General features: G+C 36.7%; 1 protein-coding gene across 1 annotated transcript; it reads right to left on the reverse strand.

Moving 5' to 3' along the window:
* Window positions 1–1,663: 1,663 nt before the first annotated feature.
* Window positions 1,664–19,404, reverse strand: LOC125655009 (uncharacterized). Its single transcript, XM_048885121.2, has 14 exons — window positions 19,014–19,404; window positions 17,422–17,607; window positions 16,205–16,312; window positions 14,691–14,908; window positions 13,107–13,273; window positions 11,458–11,671; window positions 9,064–9,125; window positions 7,535–7,649; window positions 7,154–7,272; window positions 6,760–6,973; window positions 5,994–6,059; window positions 5,467–5,625; window positions 4,911–4,974; window positions 1,664–4,775 (listed from the first exon to the last, which is right to left on the reverse strand). Exons 1-14 carry the CDS (start codon window positions 19,132–19,134, stop codon window positions 3,259–3,261), a joined length of 3,330 nt encoding a protein of 1,109 aa, XP_048741078.2. The 5' UTR covers window positions 19,135–19,404; the 3' UTR covers window positions 1,664–3,258.
* Window positions 19,405–19,744: the final 340 nt, after the last annotated feature.

A 19,744-nucleotide genomic window follows, 5' to 3' on the forward strand; every position in this document is an offset into this window, starting at 1 on the left:
TGGAGAAGAAGTCGAAAATGTAAAAAGTTTATAGATGGACGGACAACGAGCGATCAGAAAAGCTCACTTGAGCTCTCAGGTCAGATGAGCTAAAATATTCCAGAAAACTGATAATTCATGCTATTTTTCGGAGTCCATAACTTAGTAAAAAATCAACGGACTGAGATGAAATTCGAAATTGATCTGTAGCATGTTATATGGCAAAGCAACTGATTTACATAACAGACAGAGTGCAAACCCCAAGTCCCCTTCAACTTTGTCGGTAGGGGAGGAATTAAACTCGAGATTATCTAGTAAGTGTTTATACAGAATGGAGACCAAATTGAATTTCTTTTTGACTGCTCAGTAAATTTGTCAGTAATGGTGAATTCGCTATAGTGCCACACCGGCCTTATTGCCCAAATTGGTCTTGAACAAAAGTTGGCAATATATTGAGGGAACACTGTATTTCAGGGTAGGTCCTTGAAAGGGGTGCAAAGTCAATATAGAAGCATCCATGAATTTGTATGTTGTTTAACATCCCATTAGAGAAATTTTCACTCGCATAGAGACGTCACCAGCTGTAGATGAAGTGCCACAATTTAAATTTTGACCTACGCCTGGTGCTCAGGGTCATGGCAGCTTGGGTTCTTTATCATGCCAATGCTGAATGTGACACAGTATCTGCGTTTTTAAGGTCATATACGAGCCGAGACCCCAAGACTTTCACTTCTATTCCCAGACGCTTGATAAAGGAATACTCTATATCTCAGTTAATTAAAACATCTAAGTTTAATGCAAGATCAAAAATTGAACCTGGGCCTCCTGCTTATAAAGCAAGTGTCCAAACCAATAGGGAGTAGGGAAGGACTAAAGTTTGCATGATGACAAAAGTTTAATTTGATTCTAGATCAGAACACATTTTTTAAAGTTTGAGTGCTAGCTAGTACACATATGTACAACAATTCATCATCTCATTACTGATTTTAATTGAATTCTGCTCAATTGATTGATGTTTTCCGCTACACTCAACAATTTTTCAGTTATATGGTGGCACCCAGTTTTTATTGGTGGAAGAGAGAACCCAGATACAATGTACCTGGGAAGAGACCACCGACCTTCCGAAAGTAAACTGGGAAACTTTCGGGATTCGAACCTGCGTCAACCAAAGTGAGTGGCCCTGTGATTTTGAGCATGATGCTCTAACCACTCGGCCACAAATCTGCTCGAAAATATATACATGTACTTAATTTTGAATTCATCCACAAACATGCATACAATAGCATTTTTTGTCTGGCCAAAATTTGACACATGTTGCAATGGAGAGGGGGGGGGCGCAAAAAAAAGAAAGAATATTTTTTAATTTGAAACTTTTATTCAAATATACATATGCCTTGATGCAATATTAAGAAAACAAACTTTTTTAACATTTAATATATAAATACATGTATAAATATCACTGGTGAAAACTTGTAACCAGCCGAACTGCTGAAACAAATCTCAATAAAACACAACCACAATGCCATTTCTCTATGAACAATATATTTCAAGCATTTCTGAATCAGTACTGCTTCTTAACAAAATTATCTACAGTTAGCACTCTGACAGTTAAAATCAGTTTCTGGTATACCTGATCCAGTCAGACATATTTTTATATCTACAGACATCAGCTACGCTGTCACACTATTATTTCTTGGCAAGTACTACAAGTACAATGTAAGTCTGTACGACCGCACATTTCTGTAGAAGCACCCGTTTAAGGCAAATAAAAAAAAAATTCTATACACATGTACTCCAATTTGTCATGAAACTGAATCTATCTTACTTAATTTCTGAAACAAAGCAACCTTTAAATTAAAACATTAAATTAAACAAAATTCCCTTAAAAAATTAATCAGAAAGTGTTACATGTTTCAAAATTGCACTGGTAATAAAATTTATCTTGAATATTCAAATCAGATTATTGCCACTATTACTTCTCTCTCTCTCTCTTTTTTGGCAATCCTTTTGCAGTAAATGAAAATTGTGAATTTAACATGACCACAGGCTATATGTATACCATGGAAATGAAAACTGAATTTAGACATGGACTGAAGGCAGATTTTAACTACCGTCATCAGATGTTAAGTTTTATAAAATGGCCATAACAGGTTACATCAAAACAACTATCATATCACATACCGCTACCCATCCTCACAATAACACACTGTAATGGTATCAGAAAACACCTTTCTGTAATACACATGGGGGGGGGGGGGGGGGGGGGGGGGGGCATATCCTACATTTTGTCATCAGATCAAAAGCACATCAGATTCTTTACAAAAACGGTACAACATTAGTCATCATTAGCTAGAAGGACAGAGGGCAATGAGAGTTACCATTGTAAATGGTTTTAGTATAACTATTTTCATATTTACTGCAGGCAACACAGAAAGAGCATGTACATGTATGATACAATTTGCTTGGTTTGGCATATAACAAGTTTTGATATAGAATACATTTAGGTTTGGCATAAAATAACAACATTTATTATAGAATACATTTATTTTTTTGTACTGGATCATGCATTTATGATGGCATGACCCTTGACCCTGCATGTTGACCTCTCTGAAAATATAAAAGGCACCAATATTGCTGAAATACTTAGGTTTATGATATACCAAAGGAAATCAGAAATGTACAATGTATGATTTATTATTACAGTAAATGGCTACTTGGATTCAGACAGAAGATTAACAATAGATATTCCAATTTGAAATGAAAAAAAAAATTAAAGGGCAACACTTGAATACCATTATCCACCAGATGTACCTCAAGAAATTCTGTACAATTTCATTTTAGTTGATCATATTTCACATGTTCTACAACCTATAAGAAATTACAATTTGAACTTTTATTTTTATCTAATCAGTAGGTAGTTCTGGTGGAAAATGCATTTTAACTTTTCGCAATCCCTACACTACATTTCCATGCAATGCATGTTTAGTAGAATACCGTATATGCAGAACTTTTAGCAAGGATTTAAATTAGGCATTTAATATCGCTAAGAATATATTCTGCATAAAAGGTATCAGTGATTGTTATTGGAATGATAAAGTCCCCAAAATTAGCTCCTGCTAAATATATATACCCACTTTAATGTAAAAAACGCTAAATCTGTGTCTTGCTGAAAATTCCACTTATACAGTAATATATTGTAACAAAATGTAAATCAGATCACGTTAAACAAAAATTTTTGACAACTTTTTCATGAATCGACATATCACATTATAACTCCTCCTACACAAAACACTCGCCCTCGCTGGGCCCCATTCTCTGCTGCTGCCACAGAGGGGTGGGGCTGACCTGCTGTGGCTTAATATCCTTCTCTGGTCCACTAGCTACGACCGCGGAAATATTTCTGCTACCCTTAATGTCTGTTGAGGTCGTATCCTCTGATAATGAAGATTTACTCTCCTCTGGGAATGCGCAGGACTCAGAACTCGAGTTCTCACAAAACAATTGAGAGTCTGATGATGTTCCTTCATTAAAGAGCTGAGAATCTGACACAAGGTCATCACAGACCAGGCGAATTGGTGGTGTGTCCCCTTCATATTTCTCTGTGAGAATGTCATTGTCTAACATCTCACTACTGTCCGAGAACAGCCTGGAATCGTTTTTCCCACAATCCTCCTCTGTGGCTTCTGTTGGACTAGAGGGGGCATAATGAACAACACTGCACGTTTGTCTATTCTCCATGGGAAGGGAAGCCACCGGTGTGATTTGATCACCGTCCTCCTCATACCCCTCCTCTGTGAGAGTAACCTCCTCATCCTCATCCTCTTGTTGCCCAAACTGCCCCTCATCCATTCCAGTGATGGTGCCGTAGTCATCATCATACTCCACAGACTCACCTGTGTCGTACTCTCCCTCGTCATTCTCCATTTCTAGGGCTTCTTTGTATTTTTCAAACAACGACATAGCACCAAAGCCAGATTTCTTTCCGACTGCTTCAATTTCCTGTGCCAATCTCTCATGATTTCCCCCCAACAGATCGGTAACCGCATTTGCAGGTGAGATTTCAGATTCACCGTGATTTTCTGATTGTGTGAGAGTTGTAGATTTGCTGCTGTCCAGTGCACCTGAATCAGAGAGTGTCATATCCTGCATGCCTGACACAGTGATCTCTTCTTCTTCTGGATTTAAGTAACCGGATGCTTCTGCATTGTCACACTGATGCTGTGTATTCGGCACAGAATGTGCCTCTGATGGAATGTCTAAACTCTCCTCAAATTTCTGAATTTCCCCCAGCTTATGCATATTCGACTGGTAAATGTCTCCATCACTTAATGTTGGCATGTCATATGAGCTTCCTGAGTCTGGTTGTTGTGGCTCCTCTAACTGCTGTAGTTTATAGGGATCCGATGGATACTCCGACTCTATCTCCTGCAATTTCTGAGGATCCGATTCATAAGTAGGATGTGTCATTAAGTATCCAGGAATTTCATCTGGCTTCAATCCAGAATCATATCCTAACTGTAACCTCATGGCTTCAGTCATAGGCTGGACTGCAATGCTAGCTGGGTAAGGTTGCTGAGACACATAGCCTTGTGGAGGCACGCTGGTCATGTAGACCTGTTGAGGCACATCTGTTGGATAGCCCTGTTGAGAGACCATTGAGGCAGGCTGTTGTGGCACTGCGAGCAGACCCGGATCGTGGTAGCCATTGCTGGTGTATGAGAATTCATCCATTCTGGTTTCTCCCAGATCTGACATAGATCCTGCAGGAGGACAGCCATTATATATGTCTGCATTTTCTACAGGGATAAAAAAAGGAAAACGTATAATGGACTTTAAATGTTTTTACAATATTGAATGGGAATTTTTCACCATACCATTATATGATTTTAAGTAGTCTTGAATATGTTGATAAGATCAAGTTGTCGACCAACCTAAACATTTTGTGGCATACTTCTGACTAAAGGCAGTCTCCACATCACTCAGCTCTGTGTGAACCTACATGTAGAAAATCAACTTTAAAAATGTTAATAGAAATGGAAGACCCAACTTTTTAGGATAGGCAGGACACTGATCACATGACTGAAATTTAATACATCATGTCAGTGAATCTACTTCATAATGGTGACTATCTGCAGAACTGTAGCTCTCTGAAAAAATATTGTGACAGAACGGTTCCATGACGGAACCGTTCTGTCACAATATTTTTTCAGAGAGCTACAGTTCTGCAGCTAAACAGTGACTGTCTTCAGTTCACTACATGTAACTCTATCATACCCTGCTAAACTACACATATTTTACACCTCATAGTGGGCTGTGATATTATTCATAACTGTTGGGTAAATTGCCTTATCAATGATAAGAATCTCAAAACTTGAACAAATTATAAAATTGCTGGGACAGGAATTGGGAGATTTTTTTTTATTATTTTCCTCGAATTTCTCTACCAATTTTCATTGAACTCTGAAGAGATCTGCATTCAAGATTTACCTGCACCATATCGGGTCTGTCCTTTTTGAGTTGTGATGTACAACGCGAGGCAACTTTGAAGAAGTGTTTAGCGACATCGTCGCCTATAAAGCCTGCCCTCTTGTCTATCAGTTCCGTATACTGGTTCTCCAGATCACTGAACTCCTTTACGTAATCCTTCTATAAAGAGAAACCCATCGTCAGTGTCATGTCCAGTGTACATGTTGTATATATCAACATTTTATTAAATCAGTTTTCCTGAATTGCACATGTATACAGTATTCTCATGTACTCTACTGCTCCTCAAATTATAACTGTGAAAGCAATCTGATTAAAATCAGATCCTCGGTCCGCTCCTCTTTTCGTGTAGCGACAAGAAAAAAAAAAAGAGGAGAGGATTGAGGGTCTGATTTTAATCAGATTGACTGTGTAAGAAGGAGATATCTTTTGACCTTAATATTTGAATGTTGACTTGCATTATCAACAATTTCGTGCCAAAGAAACAGTGCTAACACTGTGAGAGATTCGTAAACATCACAGATCCCTACCAGGAATTGTCCCCCTTCTCTGTTCTCATCATATGCTGCTTCTCCAGTGAAAACCTCCAGCATTATCTGCAAAAAATAATCAACTAAATTACTCAAATTTCAATTCAATTTAAGGTACATGTACATGTAACTTCACACTCGCATTAGTATCTGATAAAAGTTTAAAATGTGTATTTATTTCAATTTATATTTATTAGAGTTGAAACTAATAAATCATCACACTTTTTAAGATGCGAGACATACATATACAAAATCATATATCAACATCAGAAAATTGCAATTTTCATTCAAAAGCATTATCAAAATTTAAAAAAAAAAACTGTATGAAACAATATTATAGTATTGATAATAATTTCATGAAACTGCTTCTTTCCAAAACTATTCATTAGACAAAAATTTCTGTAAAAAATAAACTCTATCGCACAATGAACTTGATGAAGGATTCAATGAAAACAGAGTTATTGCCCTTGGAATCAATATTTTGAAACATATCATTGGTTATATTCATACATGTATATAACTTGGGACTTTTTAAATATTTTATGGTTAACAAGATTTTTTACAATAAATATTGGAAAAGACTCCCAAAAAATTTATGGTAATTTCACATATGCAGCTCTCAGACAGAATACAGTTTAATTTCTTTCTTTAAACACACGTGTGTATCTTGTATAACCGAGATATCACTTTGTATTGTTGGTATAAATATTTTTATACAGTACATAGTACATGTATGTGTACCATATACATTACACACGTAACTCACCACGCCAAATGAGTAAGTGTCTCCTTTGATAGACATGGCATTGCCCCTGATGACCTCTGGAGGGAGGTAAGCCTTGGTCTGATATTGTTTTGTGCCGGTTTGTTTCTTGGTGATATGTGTCAGCTTCCCAGATTGGCTTCCACCTGTTGCATGCTTAGCCAATCCCAGGTCTCCTATCTTAGCTTCCATGTGCTTATCCAAGAGAATGTTTGAACTACAATTAACCAAGGATTTTAATTCTACATGCATGCAAATCAACTACACATTTCTGCCTGTTTTCATTAACAAGAACAAAGTACATGTGCATGTATTTGGAGACAAATACATGCATGTCATAAATTACCATTTAAGCTATCGTGTATTGAATTATTTAATGATTAGACATTTCACGTACCATTTAATGTCTCCGTGGATGAGTGGTTTCTGATCCAGTGTGTGTAGATACTGTAGCCCACATGCTGCCCCCTTCATGATTTCCAATCTCTGGTGCCAGGTCAAAGGTTTGGTGTTATTCTGGAATGTGTTAATAACACTGTGTGACACAAGTGTAAATACATCTGCCAGTGTCCAAATTCCTCAACCCACCTGCACCAAGCTCCCCTATAAGCACATGGTCGTTGCATAACTAGCCCCCCATGTTAAACCTCAAACACCCAAACTGGATATGGACAATGTTTGCTACAGAGGCTGAGTAAAGGAGACACTTGTGACGAATGATCGGAGAAATCTACAGGGAATACAGATGCAATCGATGCCCCCCACCCCCGATACTTACCTTACATTTCAGTCTGTCATCCAGTGAACCATTCTGCATAAACTGGTACACTAAACAGGTCTCCCCTCCTTCCAGCGTATAGCCATACAGAGGGACTATGTTCTCATGCCTGTACCTAGAGGTAAAAGGTATCAGAAGGAACTTCAGAATTTGTAATGCCCATTTCCATGTCACTCAAGTGTCATGAAATAAGCCATAGCTAAACTATTCTCACTATTAGCTAAACTATTCTCACTATTAGCTAAACTATTCTCACTATTAGCTAAACTATTCTCACTAATGGACGTTAGAGTTAACAGCTGATTGTCAGAAACATCTTCTTTTTTTTTTATTTAAAAATAAATCAGTTTTGCATAAAAACTGTTTTGTATTTTTACCATTATCAGCTGTATGTTACAAGTACAACTCAGCAAACTTCAGTTCACCTGTTTGTTGGTGTGGGTTATTTAGTTCACCTGTTTGTTGGTGTGGGTTATTTAGTTCACCTGTTTGTTGGTGTGGGTTATTTAGTTCACCTGTTTGTTGGTGTGGGTTATTTAGTTCACCTGTTTGTTGGTGTGGGTTATTTAGTTCACCTGTTTGTTGGTGTGGGTTATTTAGTTCACCTGTTTGTTGGTGTGGGTTATTTAGTTCACCTGTTTGTTGGTGTGGGTTATTTAGTTCACCTGTTTGTTGGTGTGGGTTATTTAGTTCACCTGTTTGTTGGTGTGGGTTATTTAGTTCACCTGTTTGTTGATGTGGGTTATTTAGTTCACCTGTTTGTTGGTGTGGGTTATTTAGTTCACCTGTTTGTTGGTGTGGGTTATTTAGTTCACCTGTTTGTTGGTGTGGGTTATTTAGTTCACCTGTTTGTTGGTGTGGGTTATTTAGTTCACCTGTTTGTTGATGTTTTTATTTAGTTTACCAGTTTATTGATGTGGGTTATTTAGTTCATCTGTTTGTTGGTGAGGTTCACTTTTCTTTTCTTTTTCCAGAACAAGTGATATGACCCAAGTAACTTTAATGTTTCTTGCACCTAAGTCCTTGCAGCTTTAGTTGATACACAATGTTCTTTTCAAAATAGCCAAAATGCCAAAACATTGAATTTTCAACTTCAGAAACAATAGGTAATCCAATTTTGATTTATTGATGGTTTATTATAATGTACATGTATTTATTATGCTATTAAACATATTCTTTAAAGAAATTTGTACACCAGAAAAAATGAACCAGAGCACCTGTGGATGATCTAAGAATCACATCAAAACCGGAACAGACGGTGTGACGTCAAAATTATTGATTTTTATGATCTTGAATACAAAAGAGTTACTCATCATGACAGCCTCCATAGATCGCGGGAATTTCAATTTTTGACATTTTCAAATTAGTACTGAAGCTTATCAAGGCCATATATCAACAAAATTGTATGACAAATCTTTATCATATGATTAATCCGATCATTTATCATGTAAAATTCTTTTGGGTTGCCTTTCCCTTTAAGGAAACTTTGATGCTTCAGAAAACAACTTATAAATGCTAAACTTTCTTACTTGATAAGTGATTTGAGCTCTGCTGTTAAATGTTCCTGGTGATTTAGATAATCATCCTGTTTCTGTAAATGATATAAATTTACATGAAATTCAACATACAGTCTAGTGGTTAAAATTGTCCTTGACTTGTACTGTACAAGTTAGTGGACGCAAAATCAGACGTCTAACATTGTCATTTCAGATGTAACTTTCAACTTATCAAGCAGGCTTCACAGTACCATTTAATTAAAAAACAAAAATACAGGAGCACCACACACAGTACTTAATACACCCATGAAATACAGGAGTACCACACACAGTACATAATACACTCATAAAATACAGGAGTACCACACACAGTACATAATACACCCATGAAATGCTTAGATCAGGTGTTTTTCTTAAGCCATATTTTGTAGAACTTTACTTTTGGTAGTATTTCAGCCATCATCAGGCTGTGGCATACTTTCTTTGCATTGTATGAATAAAGGGTCTTAGCTTAAGACTGTGGCAGGAGGTAGATAGACAAACCAAGAGTTGTGTGTGTAAAATATTTCCCCAATGTCAACAACCTGTACATATTCTACATTAAAAGAGAATTAAAAATTGCTGAGAATTAAACTCCTTGCACTATCCACATCTTCAAGTTCTTTACAAAGACCCTAATAAGCTTCTAAACTGTGAGAGGAGTTATTACAAACCATGTCCTTTCTTTAATATAATATTTCCTCAAAATGGATTAAGTTCAACAACCCGTAATTTTCTCAAAAATAAGAAGAAAAAATAAAAATCCTTGTCACATATACATCTTCCATACCCATACAAATACTCTGTATAATAAGAAGGTCCTCACTTAAAAACTGTGGAAGGAAAAACAAACAAAACATGTACTCTCTATGTAATAATTCCTCAAAACGGACTAAGTTCAGTAACCTGTAATTTTCTTTAAAATTGACATAAATCAAAATCCTTGCCACATGCACATCTTCCATACCCATACAAATATTCTGTAAAATAAGGTTTTCGCTTGAAAACTGTGGGAGGAGTTCACCAGACAAATTATGCACCCTCCATATAACAATAATTTTCAAACAAGAGGTACTGTGAGCAATGCTCACTAAGAATACCCCCGCTTACCCCAATCTCCCAAAGGGTGTTGTTAATAGGTATAAATTACCTCTTTCCTGAGTGTAAAAATATGGTATGCCTTTGTAGAAGAAAATGGAAGATATAGTCCAAGCACAAATCCATGGTATAAACCCATAATTTTGACTTTGAGATCAAAGGTCAAGGTCATAAAAAGGTCATGAATGTACATGACACATAGTCTCATGGTGATACACCCATGTCTTATGGTATGATCATGTCAAAACCCTCTAATCAATTTTGACCTTGAAGTCAAAGTTCAAGGTCATATAGGTCATGAAGGTACTCGACACATCGTCTCATGGTGATACACTCATGTGTCAAATATGGCATGCCTATGTCAAAGAACAAAGAAGTCATGATGGCCCTGACACAAATCCATTGTAAAAACCTTTAATTTTGACCTTGAGGTCAAGGTCATATGGAGGTCATGAAGGTACCTGACACATTGTCTCATGCTGATACACTCATGTGTCAAATATGGTATGCCTATGTCAAAGAACAAAGAAGTTATGGCCCGGACACGAATCCATTGTAAAAAACCTTTAATTTTGACCTTGAGGTCAAGGGTCAAGAGATGGGCGTATAAAAACAAGATTCCACACTGCTCATCTGAACAGCTGCATTTTCCAAAGTAAAAAGTAAAAATCCTCACTATCCCCTGGTCTTAGAGATTATAATGTTAACTTAGACCTCCTGTACTTAATAAAAATACAGTGCTTGTACATAAACTGGAAATATTGTGTCATTGTGGCTCTGGGGAATAGGAGTTTTAAACAAAAATCCCACATATTCATATTCTACTTAGAACCCCCAATGTGCCCAATCCCTGGCCCTAGGGATCACATACACTGAGAACTTTAATCTACTGTACATTACATGAGGCACAGGCACTGGACATTACAAAGAAGGTCATCTATCGAAGACCATTTCCCTAAACTATGAATACTAGTATTTGTATACTAGATTCAAAACTTACTCTATATATTTCATTCTTTTTGTGGTTATTTCAGAGCACGGAATCAAATTATCATGGAAACACTATTTATGCTCATGAATTAAAAACATTAAAAGAAAAAAACCTTCCCACAAAATTATGCATCAACAAAACTACTGGGTTTTTTTTTTAAATGTCCATGAAATTTATGCCCATAAAAATGGATGAAACCAATGTCAGACAGATAAAACTTTGATCACAAAGGCTCACACAGGCTTTCAGCTCAGGTGATTTATAATCAGTACAGGTAATAAGTATAGTTCTGTACTCACCGGAAACAACCTTTTAATAGCACACTGGGTTCTTTTTAAGAACCCCCGGAACACCTCCCCGAACGCCCCCTCCCCTATCTTGTACTCCTCACTGAAGCCATTAGTGGCGTGATTAAGTTCCTTGTTGGTGAAGCTTTGAGTTCCTACCAGAGCCACCGCAATGTCAATGTCACACTTTCCATCCTTAGCTAGGGAGGAGTAGCCGTCCTTATTTCTGTTATAAAAAATACCTATTACATGTATCACACAGAATTAGCATACATCATTACACACATGTATCACACAACATTAACATACATCATTACACACATGTATCACACAACATTAACATACATCATTACACACATGTATCACACAACATTAACATACATCATTACACACATGTATCACACAACATTAACATACATCATTACACACATGTATCACACAACATTAACATACATCATTACACACATGTATCACACAACATTAACATACATCATTACACACATGTATCACACAACATTAACATACATCATTACACACATGTATCACACAACATTAACATACATCATTACACACATGTACACGGCACACAATGTGAATTTACATGATATTTCACTATGACTTTTATGTACCAGTAAATGCATGCAGGAGGTCGTGATTTTGAATCTCAGCTGAGGAATCTCTGCTTTGGTGTAAAAAGAAGGTAGCCAATGAAAGTTTCTTTCCCATGCACTCAGCATGGGGAAGAGTGCATTGGGGAAAGTCTTGAGTCATTTCACTGACCCTGAAGTACCATGTCATGGTAGGTTAATACCTTACCTATACAGCTTGTTTGGTCTTGATGTCAGTGATTTTTTTCATACACGGACGTGAAACTCCATACAATTACTCAAATATTGATATAGTTCTTATTCTCATGCAAAGAGAGTCTTGTAATGGATCAGAGAGAAAAAAGCAGTCTTTAAAGTTACCTGATTTTCTATGAAATATGATCAAATTGTGTAAATTTGGCATATATATATATATATATATATATATATATATATATATATATATTATATATATATATATATATATATATATATATATATATACACACACACACACACACACACACAATGAGGTCCTAGGCTATAACACTGTGGAATCGACCTTGAGTATATACATGTACAATGAGGTCCTAGCTCTCGCACTATGGAATCGACCTTGAGTATATACAATGAGGTCCTAGCTCTCACACTATGGAATCGACCTTGAGTATATACATGTACAATGAGGTCCTAGCTCTCGCACTATGGAATCAACCTTGAGTATATACATGTACAATGAGGTCCTAGCTCTCGCACTATGGAATCGACCTTGAGTATATACAATGAGGTCCTAGCTCTCACATTGTGGAATCGACCTTGAGTATATACAGTGTACATGTACAATGAGGTCCTAGCTCTCACACTATGGAATTGACCTTGAGTATATACATGTACAATGAGGTCCTAGCTCTCGCACTATGGAATTGACCTTGAGTATATACATGTACAATGAGGTCCTAGCTCTCGCACTATGGAATTGACCTTGAGTATATATACAATGTAAAAAACAGTTACATGTAGGAATCCACAGTGAGTATACACAATAAGGTCGAGAAATGTTGGATATCCACGTACTTGAGAGTTTCCATCCAGCTGGACTCCATTGTCCTCTCCCCCATGTCTCCCTTCTCCTGGGCCGGACCATCCATGTCACACTTGTTGATTTTGATGCAAGACATTGACTTCTCATCGCCACAGGAAGAGGAGGAGCTAGATAATCCAGACGTCTCTTTCATTTTTCCCTGACAACCAATCATTGAAGGTCACAAAGTTGAGTTTATACACAGTATATAAAATGTGTTGTCAGAGAAGTACAGTACAAATACATGTATATACATTAATTTGTTTGTTTCATGGAGATGACAATAATTAGAGGTGACTCTCAGTGGTTCTTTCAGGATTTCATTACATGCATGTACTTGGGATGGTGTTACATCTCACCTAAGGCCAATTCAACTTAATTGATAGATAATCATCCCCGCCCGCCCCTCAAAAATTGGCCCGCCCCGATTTTTTTATTTTGCCAAACTTGCGATTTCTGGAAAATTTTCATGTCCAACTCCAATTTTTACACTTCTTATTTACATTTCTGGTATAGCAACATGAAAAGCCACATGAAGAAAATATATCTATATGGTTTTCTTAATTTCTCGCATTCTTACAGACGTAAATTTTGAAAAAGTTTAGTATATTTCTGTTTGAAATTAAAGCTTAACCTGGTATTCGTCTGTGAAAATAGCACAGTTGAGACTAGCGAAGACCCATAACATCTTACAACACAACTTGAGCCAATGTCATTCAATGCGGGAAATATAACGCGGTTGATGTAAACTGTGCATTGTGACTGCGATTGTTTTTCTTTCATATCAAGCAACAACAAAACGTACGAAGGTATGGGAAAGCTTGTCTGGAATTTAAAATCATTTGTGGTACTTTCCAAACTATTTATTTGTTTCATCTACGGGGTTGTCAATGAAGTATACCGCAGTGACAGTGACATTTTTCCGGAAGCATTATGGGTAATCCCCATCATTTTTCAGCTGATGAAGAGCAAATCATGTGACTCAATTGCGTAATCATTGGAGCAAGCTTCTCGCGTTGCTTCACGATGCTGGCTTTGCTCTCTATGAAGCAGAGTTAACAAAACTTTGCCACAGACAAAGAATCAGAGAGAGAGAGAGACAGGACAAAAGCCCCTAAATTGTCCATTCTGTGGGCATAAAAATTCTAATAAAGTACGTAATCAACGTAAAATCTTAATACATGGCTCATCACCCAACAGCAACACAGCATCATAAACAGACAGTCAATGTTCCAGAAAATTCACATACATGTCCACATGTATTTAATATCACCCAACACCAAATATGTTGCTATCGAGTGTAAGTAAGCGGTTTTGCTGCATGTGAATATTTTGTATCCTGCTATCAAACTGACTATGACATTAAAGTATTTCATCTTTCAACAGCAATAGGAACCATGATAGACCTTTTTTTTAATGAAAAAAATGTAATTTTTTCAATCACAAAAATGGTCGAAGGAAATATATGAAGTCATTATACTACTTTCTCGAATTGACTGTAACACCTAAGGGACAACAAGCAGGCATGTAAAAGGTCATAGTCCTGAAAATCCACTTAAAAAAGACAATAGTTTTACCAGGTAGTCGTGTTTCTTTGGGGGACAAAACGGCTCATCCGTCAGAGAGGGGATAGCCTTGTATTCTGCGTGCTTCTTTGTGGCTTTGTCCTTGGGGTTCTCGGGCGTATTCAGGTTCACGTCTTTATTTGACATGGAGGCGGAATCGTTCATGGATGACGTACTCCACGCTCCACTGCTCACCTTTGAGCTACTTTTGCTTGGTGGGGCTGGGAGGTCTACAAAGACATTGTTAACAGTTTATACTACGGGAAATATGGATTTCTAGTCAACTCGTACCCTGACCGACTCGTACCCAATAGGTCAACTCGTACCCAAAAGGCAAAAGTCAACTCGTACCCAAGAATCTGCCCATAATGCAATATATCTATGCGCATATAAGTGACATATCGCTTAGGTACGAGTTGTCATCATATTAAAGAGCAAGAGTCAACTCGTAACCAGATTCTTGGGTACGAGTTGACTTTTGCCTTTTGGGTACGAGTTGACCTATGGGGTACAAGTTGACCTGGGTATGAGTCGGTCAGGGTATGAGTTGACTTGACTCCAAAATATGAAAAGGGAAATATTTGCCCCATTTTGATTTGTTCTGGGCAGACTCATTGGGAAAAGATTTCATCCTATTTTGAATTTGCCTAAGTTAACATTATTTTCTAAGTACATCAGTGTAATAATGTGTTCTAAATTCACCCATTTTTAAAAAAAAAAATTGCCCATTCAAGATAAAAACAAAATGGCCAAAAATAAGATGAGGCTAAAAATGTCCTGCTATGTAATAAGCAGTATGAAACCTTTAAGGCATAAGAATTCAATCCATGTTAGATATTATGTAAAATTGGCATAAACCCTGGTATAGAAAGGGTAAACCATCATCTGAGAGGTTACGTGTACACCTTAAACTGCCTAATACAAGGTCATATACAATGCACAGTGAAACCATCACCTGAAAGGTTACATTTACACCTTCAACCATTTCATTTCCTTAATCATGAACCGTGATAATTACCATTGTAGATGTAATAGCTCTCAAATTTGTGAATCACTTGGTTAGGGAAATGATTTCTGTTAACATTGCTAAGTATCTAGACATAATTTTATGCATTTTCTCTGTCCTGATTTATATGACTGTAAAAAAAAAAATGTTTTCCTTTTTCATCGACCTAACTCAGTATGACTCAACAGGTGCACTGTGAGCCTCTGTCAGGTGCACTGTGAGCATCTGTCAGGTGCACTGTGAGACTCTGTCAGGTGCACTGTGAGCCTCTGTCAGGTGCACTGTGAGCCTCTTATAACCTAATCAAAGGTCTAGAACCAATTTCATTAATCTACTTTATAGTAAAGAAAATTGTGAAGATACACATGCAGTGTTAAACATATCTATGCATTCAGTGCTTGTATAAAAGATACAAAATTCTAGTCACCCATGTGATATTACAAACTGTGTGTCTGTACATTCATGTACTCATTCCAATCATCAATACACGGTACAGGTAAACAACTCAAAATGCTCTTACTGTCTGTGTCCAGAGTCCTCATGATCATAGAGGGCGACACTATTCCTGTACACAGGGAATCGTCATGACTCTGGAAGGGCATCTTCTTCGGTTCAGAGTAACAATTAACTGAAATAAACAGAGTGTAGGTTCGAAGTTTTCACATATATCAAGAGGGTGGATCCAGAGAAGGGGTGAGTGGACCCCATTTTGAGTTTCGAAAATATTACTTGTACTGAAAAAGCAAAATTATGCTAAACAATGTTCAGGTTCCTATCTTGGAGAACTTCCATTTGATTTTTAGTTGCAGGAATCTTAGAGCTTAGCAAACCAAGATAAACCGTACAAGTGGAATTTTTAACAAGACACAAATTTAGCAATTCTTCCATAAAAATGGGTATATGTATTTAGCGAGAGCTAATTAATTGACTTTTTAATTCCAAGAACACTATTACCTACTATGCAGAATATATTGTCAGCAATATTCATTTATAGTGATCTCAACACCCTCGCTAATAAGGCCAAAATCGAATCCTCAATAAAAATTATATTTACACGGTAATACATGAAATTTTCCCTTTTACATATACATTTGTTGTAAATTCATGGTCAATCCACCCTTCCAATGTGTAAGACAAGATTAATTAAATATTGAATTTGTAGCTAACTTCTACAAGAATATTTTGATAGGGAATATGTTATATGAAATAAACTGAAATACTAACTTCAAGATCAGCTTACATTATTTATGTAAGATACCATGAAGTTTTAATCAAATCTGTTCATTGATGAGAATACATATGCTGGACATATTGATGTCTAGGGATGGACTAGGTGATGATTCCAATATACCCCCTTAAACTTCATTTGTGGGGGTATCATAACAATCAGAACTCCTTGAATAGACATAGATCTTGGATGTAATACGATGGCATCCATGAGTGAATTTGATGCATTATCAACTATGATGTCACAGCCTACTGTACTACGTTACATATGTCATAGCTAACAATGCATCAAATTTACTCAAGGATGCCATCGTATTACATCTGAGATCTACGTCAAATGCGTGAGACATTCGAGGAGTTATGATTGGGTATCATAACCTTACTGTAGTTACCAAAATTACCCACATGGACACAAGATAGGTACTTAGATTAATTTACATGATCTAAAACAGTATGTGCATGACATTACTACCTTAGAATTTGACAAACTCAACTTCTTGATTTACTCACAGTAGGACTCCAATAGCTGCACCTCTCGTCGCCGGCCAATCCTCTGCAAGATGAGGTATAAATCTCTGGCTGTCGCGTTTTTTGATCCCCAGTCACCTAACACCTCCTTGCATGGACTGCCATTGGGATGCTGCATGGCCATCTCAAACATCCGCACCTCTTGTATGGTGTAACCAATTTCTGATGCTGCAGAAATTATTGGATATGAAAGGAATGATTGCTGTTAAACAGACTTCATCATGAGAATATTCATTGATAAAATAAGAGCATGTGTGTCTAAGTTTTATGAATATGTGTTTTACAATAGCAATCTGAGGAGTTATTTTCGACATTGATACAACAAAATCCACAAAATAATCGTGTCCGTGCGCTTCTCACAGAGATGTGTGTTTAAAAGATATCTGCTTGACAAAAAGGGCACTGATAATGACCCCATTCGATAATTATATATTGAACACATATTACAGATTTGTTTCAGTCACACATATTCTTAATGATGTTTTAAAAAATTGTGCTTACTCCAAATTATCAATTAAAAAGAGTCCATTTTGTTGGAGGGCAATTAATCTAACAGTATTCATCACATATAAGAAAAAGATCATTCACAAAAAATGAAATACGAATAATGACCAAAAAGCATAATCATACTAATTGTGAAAAAATTAATAAATAAAAGTGAGTACCCTAAATTCAAATAAAACTTCTAGTAAGAAGGGGGGACATCCAAATTTTTCATAATATAATCTGCGACAATGTAAACATATGTCGACATAGTTACCAGGGGCCCGTTTTACAAAACAACTTACGGCAAAGTTGCAAGTCTTGAATTGTCTTACACAGTTATTACTTTAACAGGTTGGGAACACTTCCCCTATAGCGAGATATTCTCGCTAAAACGCGATTATCCCTCTTTAGCGAGAAATAAACATTATTACAAACAGATGTTTTTGCGTCTTCATTGAAAATAATGCCAAATCCCGTGCAACGCTGAATAAGCGCGACACGCACTCAACATGATGCGAATTGTTTCTATGAAATTGACAACATAGTCATGAAATTGCATGTCAAAGTTGCTGCATAAAAGGGAAGCAGTCTGAACTCCAATACACATCGTGAGTGTTTTTGTTTTGATTAATATATTTGCAGAAGTATCACACATTTTAGCACTTTGTCTTCTTTTCACGTGAAACACGAAGAGATGTATTCCACGGGTGTTTCTGTCGGTTGTACGGGGTATATTTATTCTCGCTAGAGAGGGATAATCGCGTTTTAGCGAGAATATCTCGCTATAGGGGAAGTGTTCCCAACCTGTTTAAGTGAATAAATCTATATAGATAGATCTACATGCTAGTAGATTTTTTTTAATTTTTAAATTCAGATTGAAATCACATGTTAGATATAATTATCTTCAACATCTTATCCACACCTTGAACATTTTAAACACAAGGTTTGAAAGATAATATCAACATTTAGCCTAGTTTATGAGCAAAAAATCTCGTGCCGAATCATGGCAAATAAATCGAGGTCACACTGCACTGTCGTATTGGTGCTTGGATTTGATGTCATCTAAGCGACATATTCCAAATAGTTACCTAATTTTTCCCATGCCCTGTCCACATCTAAATTACAACATATCTGTCTGGTTATACTGAATGGCAGATCGTAAATAAAGTGACTTTCTCGACTTCTGTGATGCCTTTTGGCTGACGCCATGTTTACATCGCTCTGTCATCGAAAGAGGAAGTAAAAACACAAGATTGATTGGTCAAGTTAAAGGTACACACTCGAATCGTCGCACGAGCAAATTTATCCAAGAATATTTGACACTTAACTTTAAGAGAAGCTGTCGAAGGAATATTACGATGTAGAATGTGGAATTATCAATGTACGTTGCTTATTTCAAATAATTTTTTCCTAATATACCATAAAATAAAATACGCAATACCACACGCCACAACAAGCCTAGTAACGAAATAACTCCACACCGCGCAAGTAAAAATAAACGGGAAATCCCCTGTTCACCCGTGCATCCCATTCGCCCTATTCTTGCTCATTCAAAAATGTATAATCCCTCTGAAAATCCCTTTATCATGCAAAGATCTCAAACGGGCATATTTCCCATTTTCAATCATGTAACCAATTGTAGGCCGATAAGTTTCTGTAGTGGTTCCTTGTATAAGTCCCCCAAAATATTATCCTCATACGATTTATATGATTGATCATTGACCAATTAAAAGAACAGTAATGATTAGAGACATATACAAAGGACATACATGTATAAAACATTCACAGATTATAAATGGAGAGAAAGCAACAAAACAAG

This window comes from Ostrea edulis, chromosome 7, assembly GCF_947568905.1.
Source record: "Ostrea edulis chromosome 7, xbOstEdul1.1, whole genome shotgun sequence".
Lineage (NCBI taxonomy): Eukaryota > Metazoa > Mollusca > Bivalvia > Ostreida > Ostreidae > Ostrea > Ostrea edulis.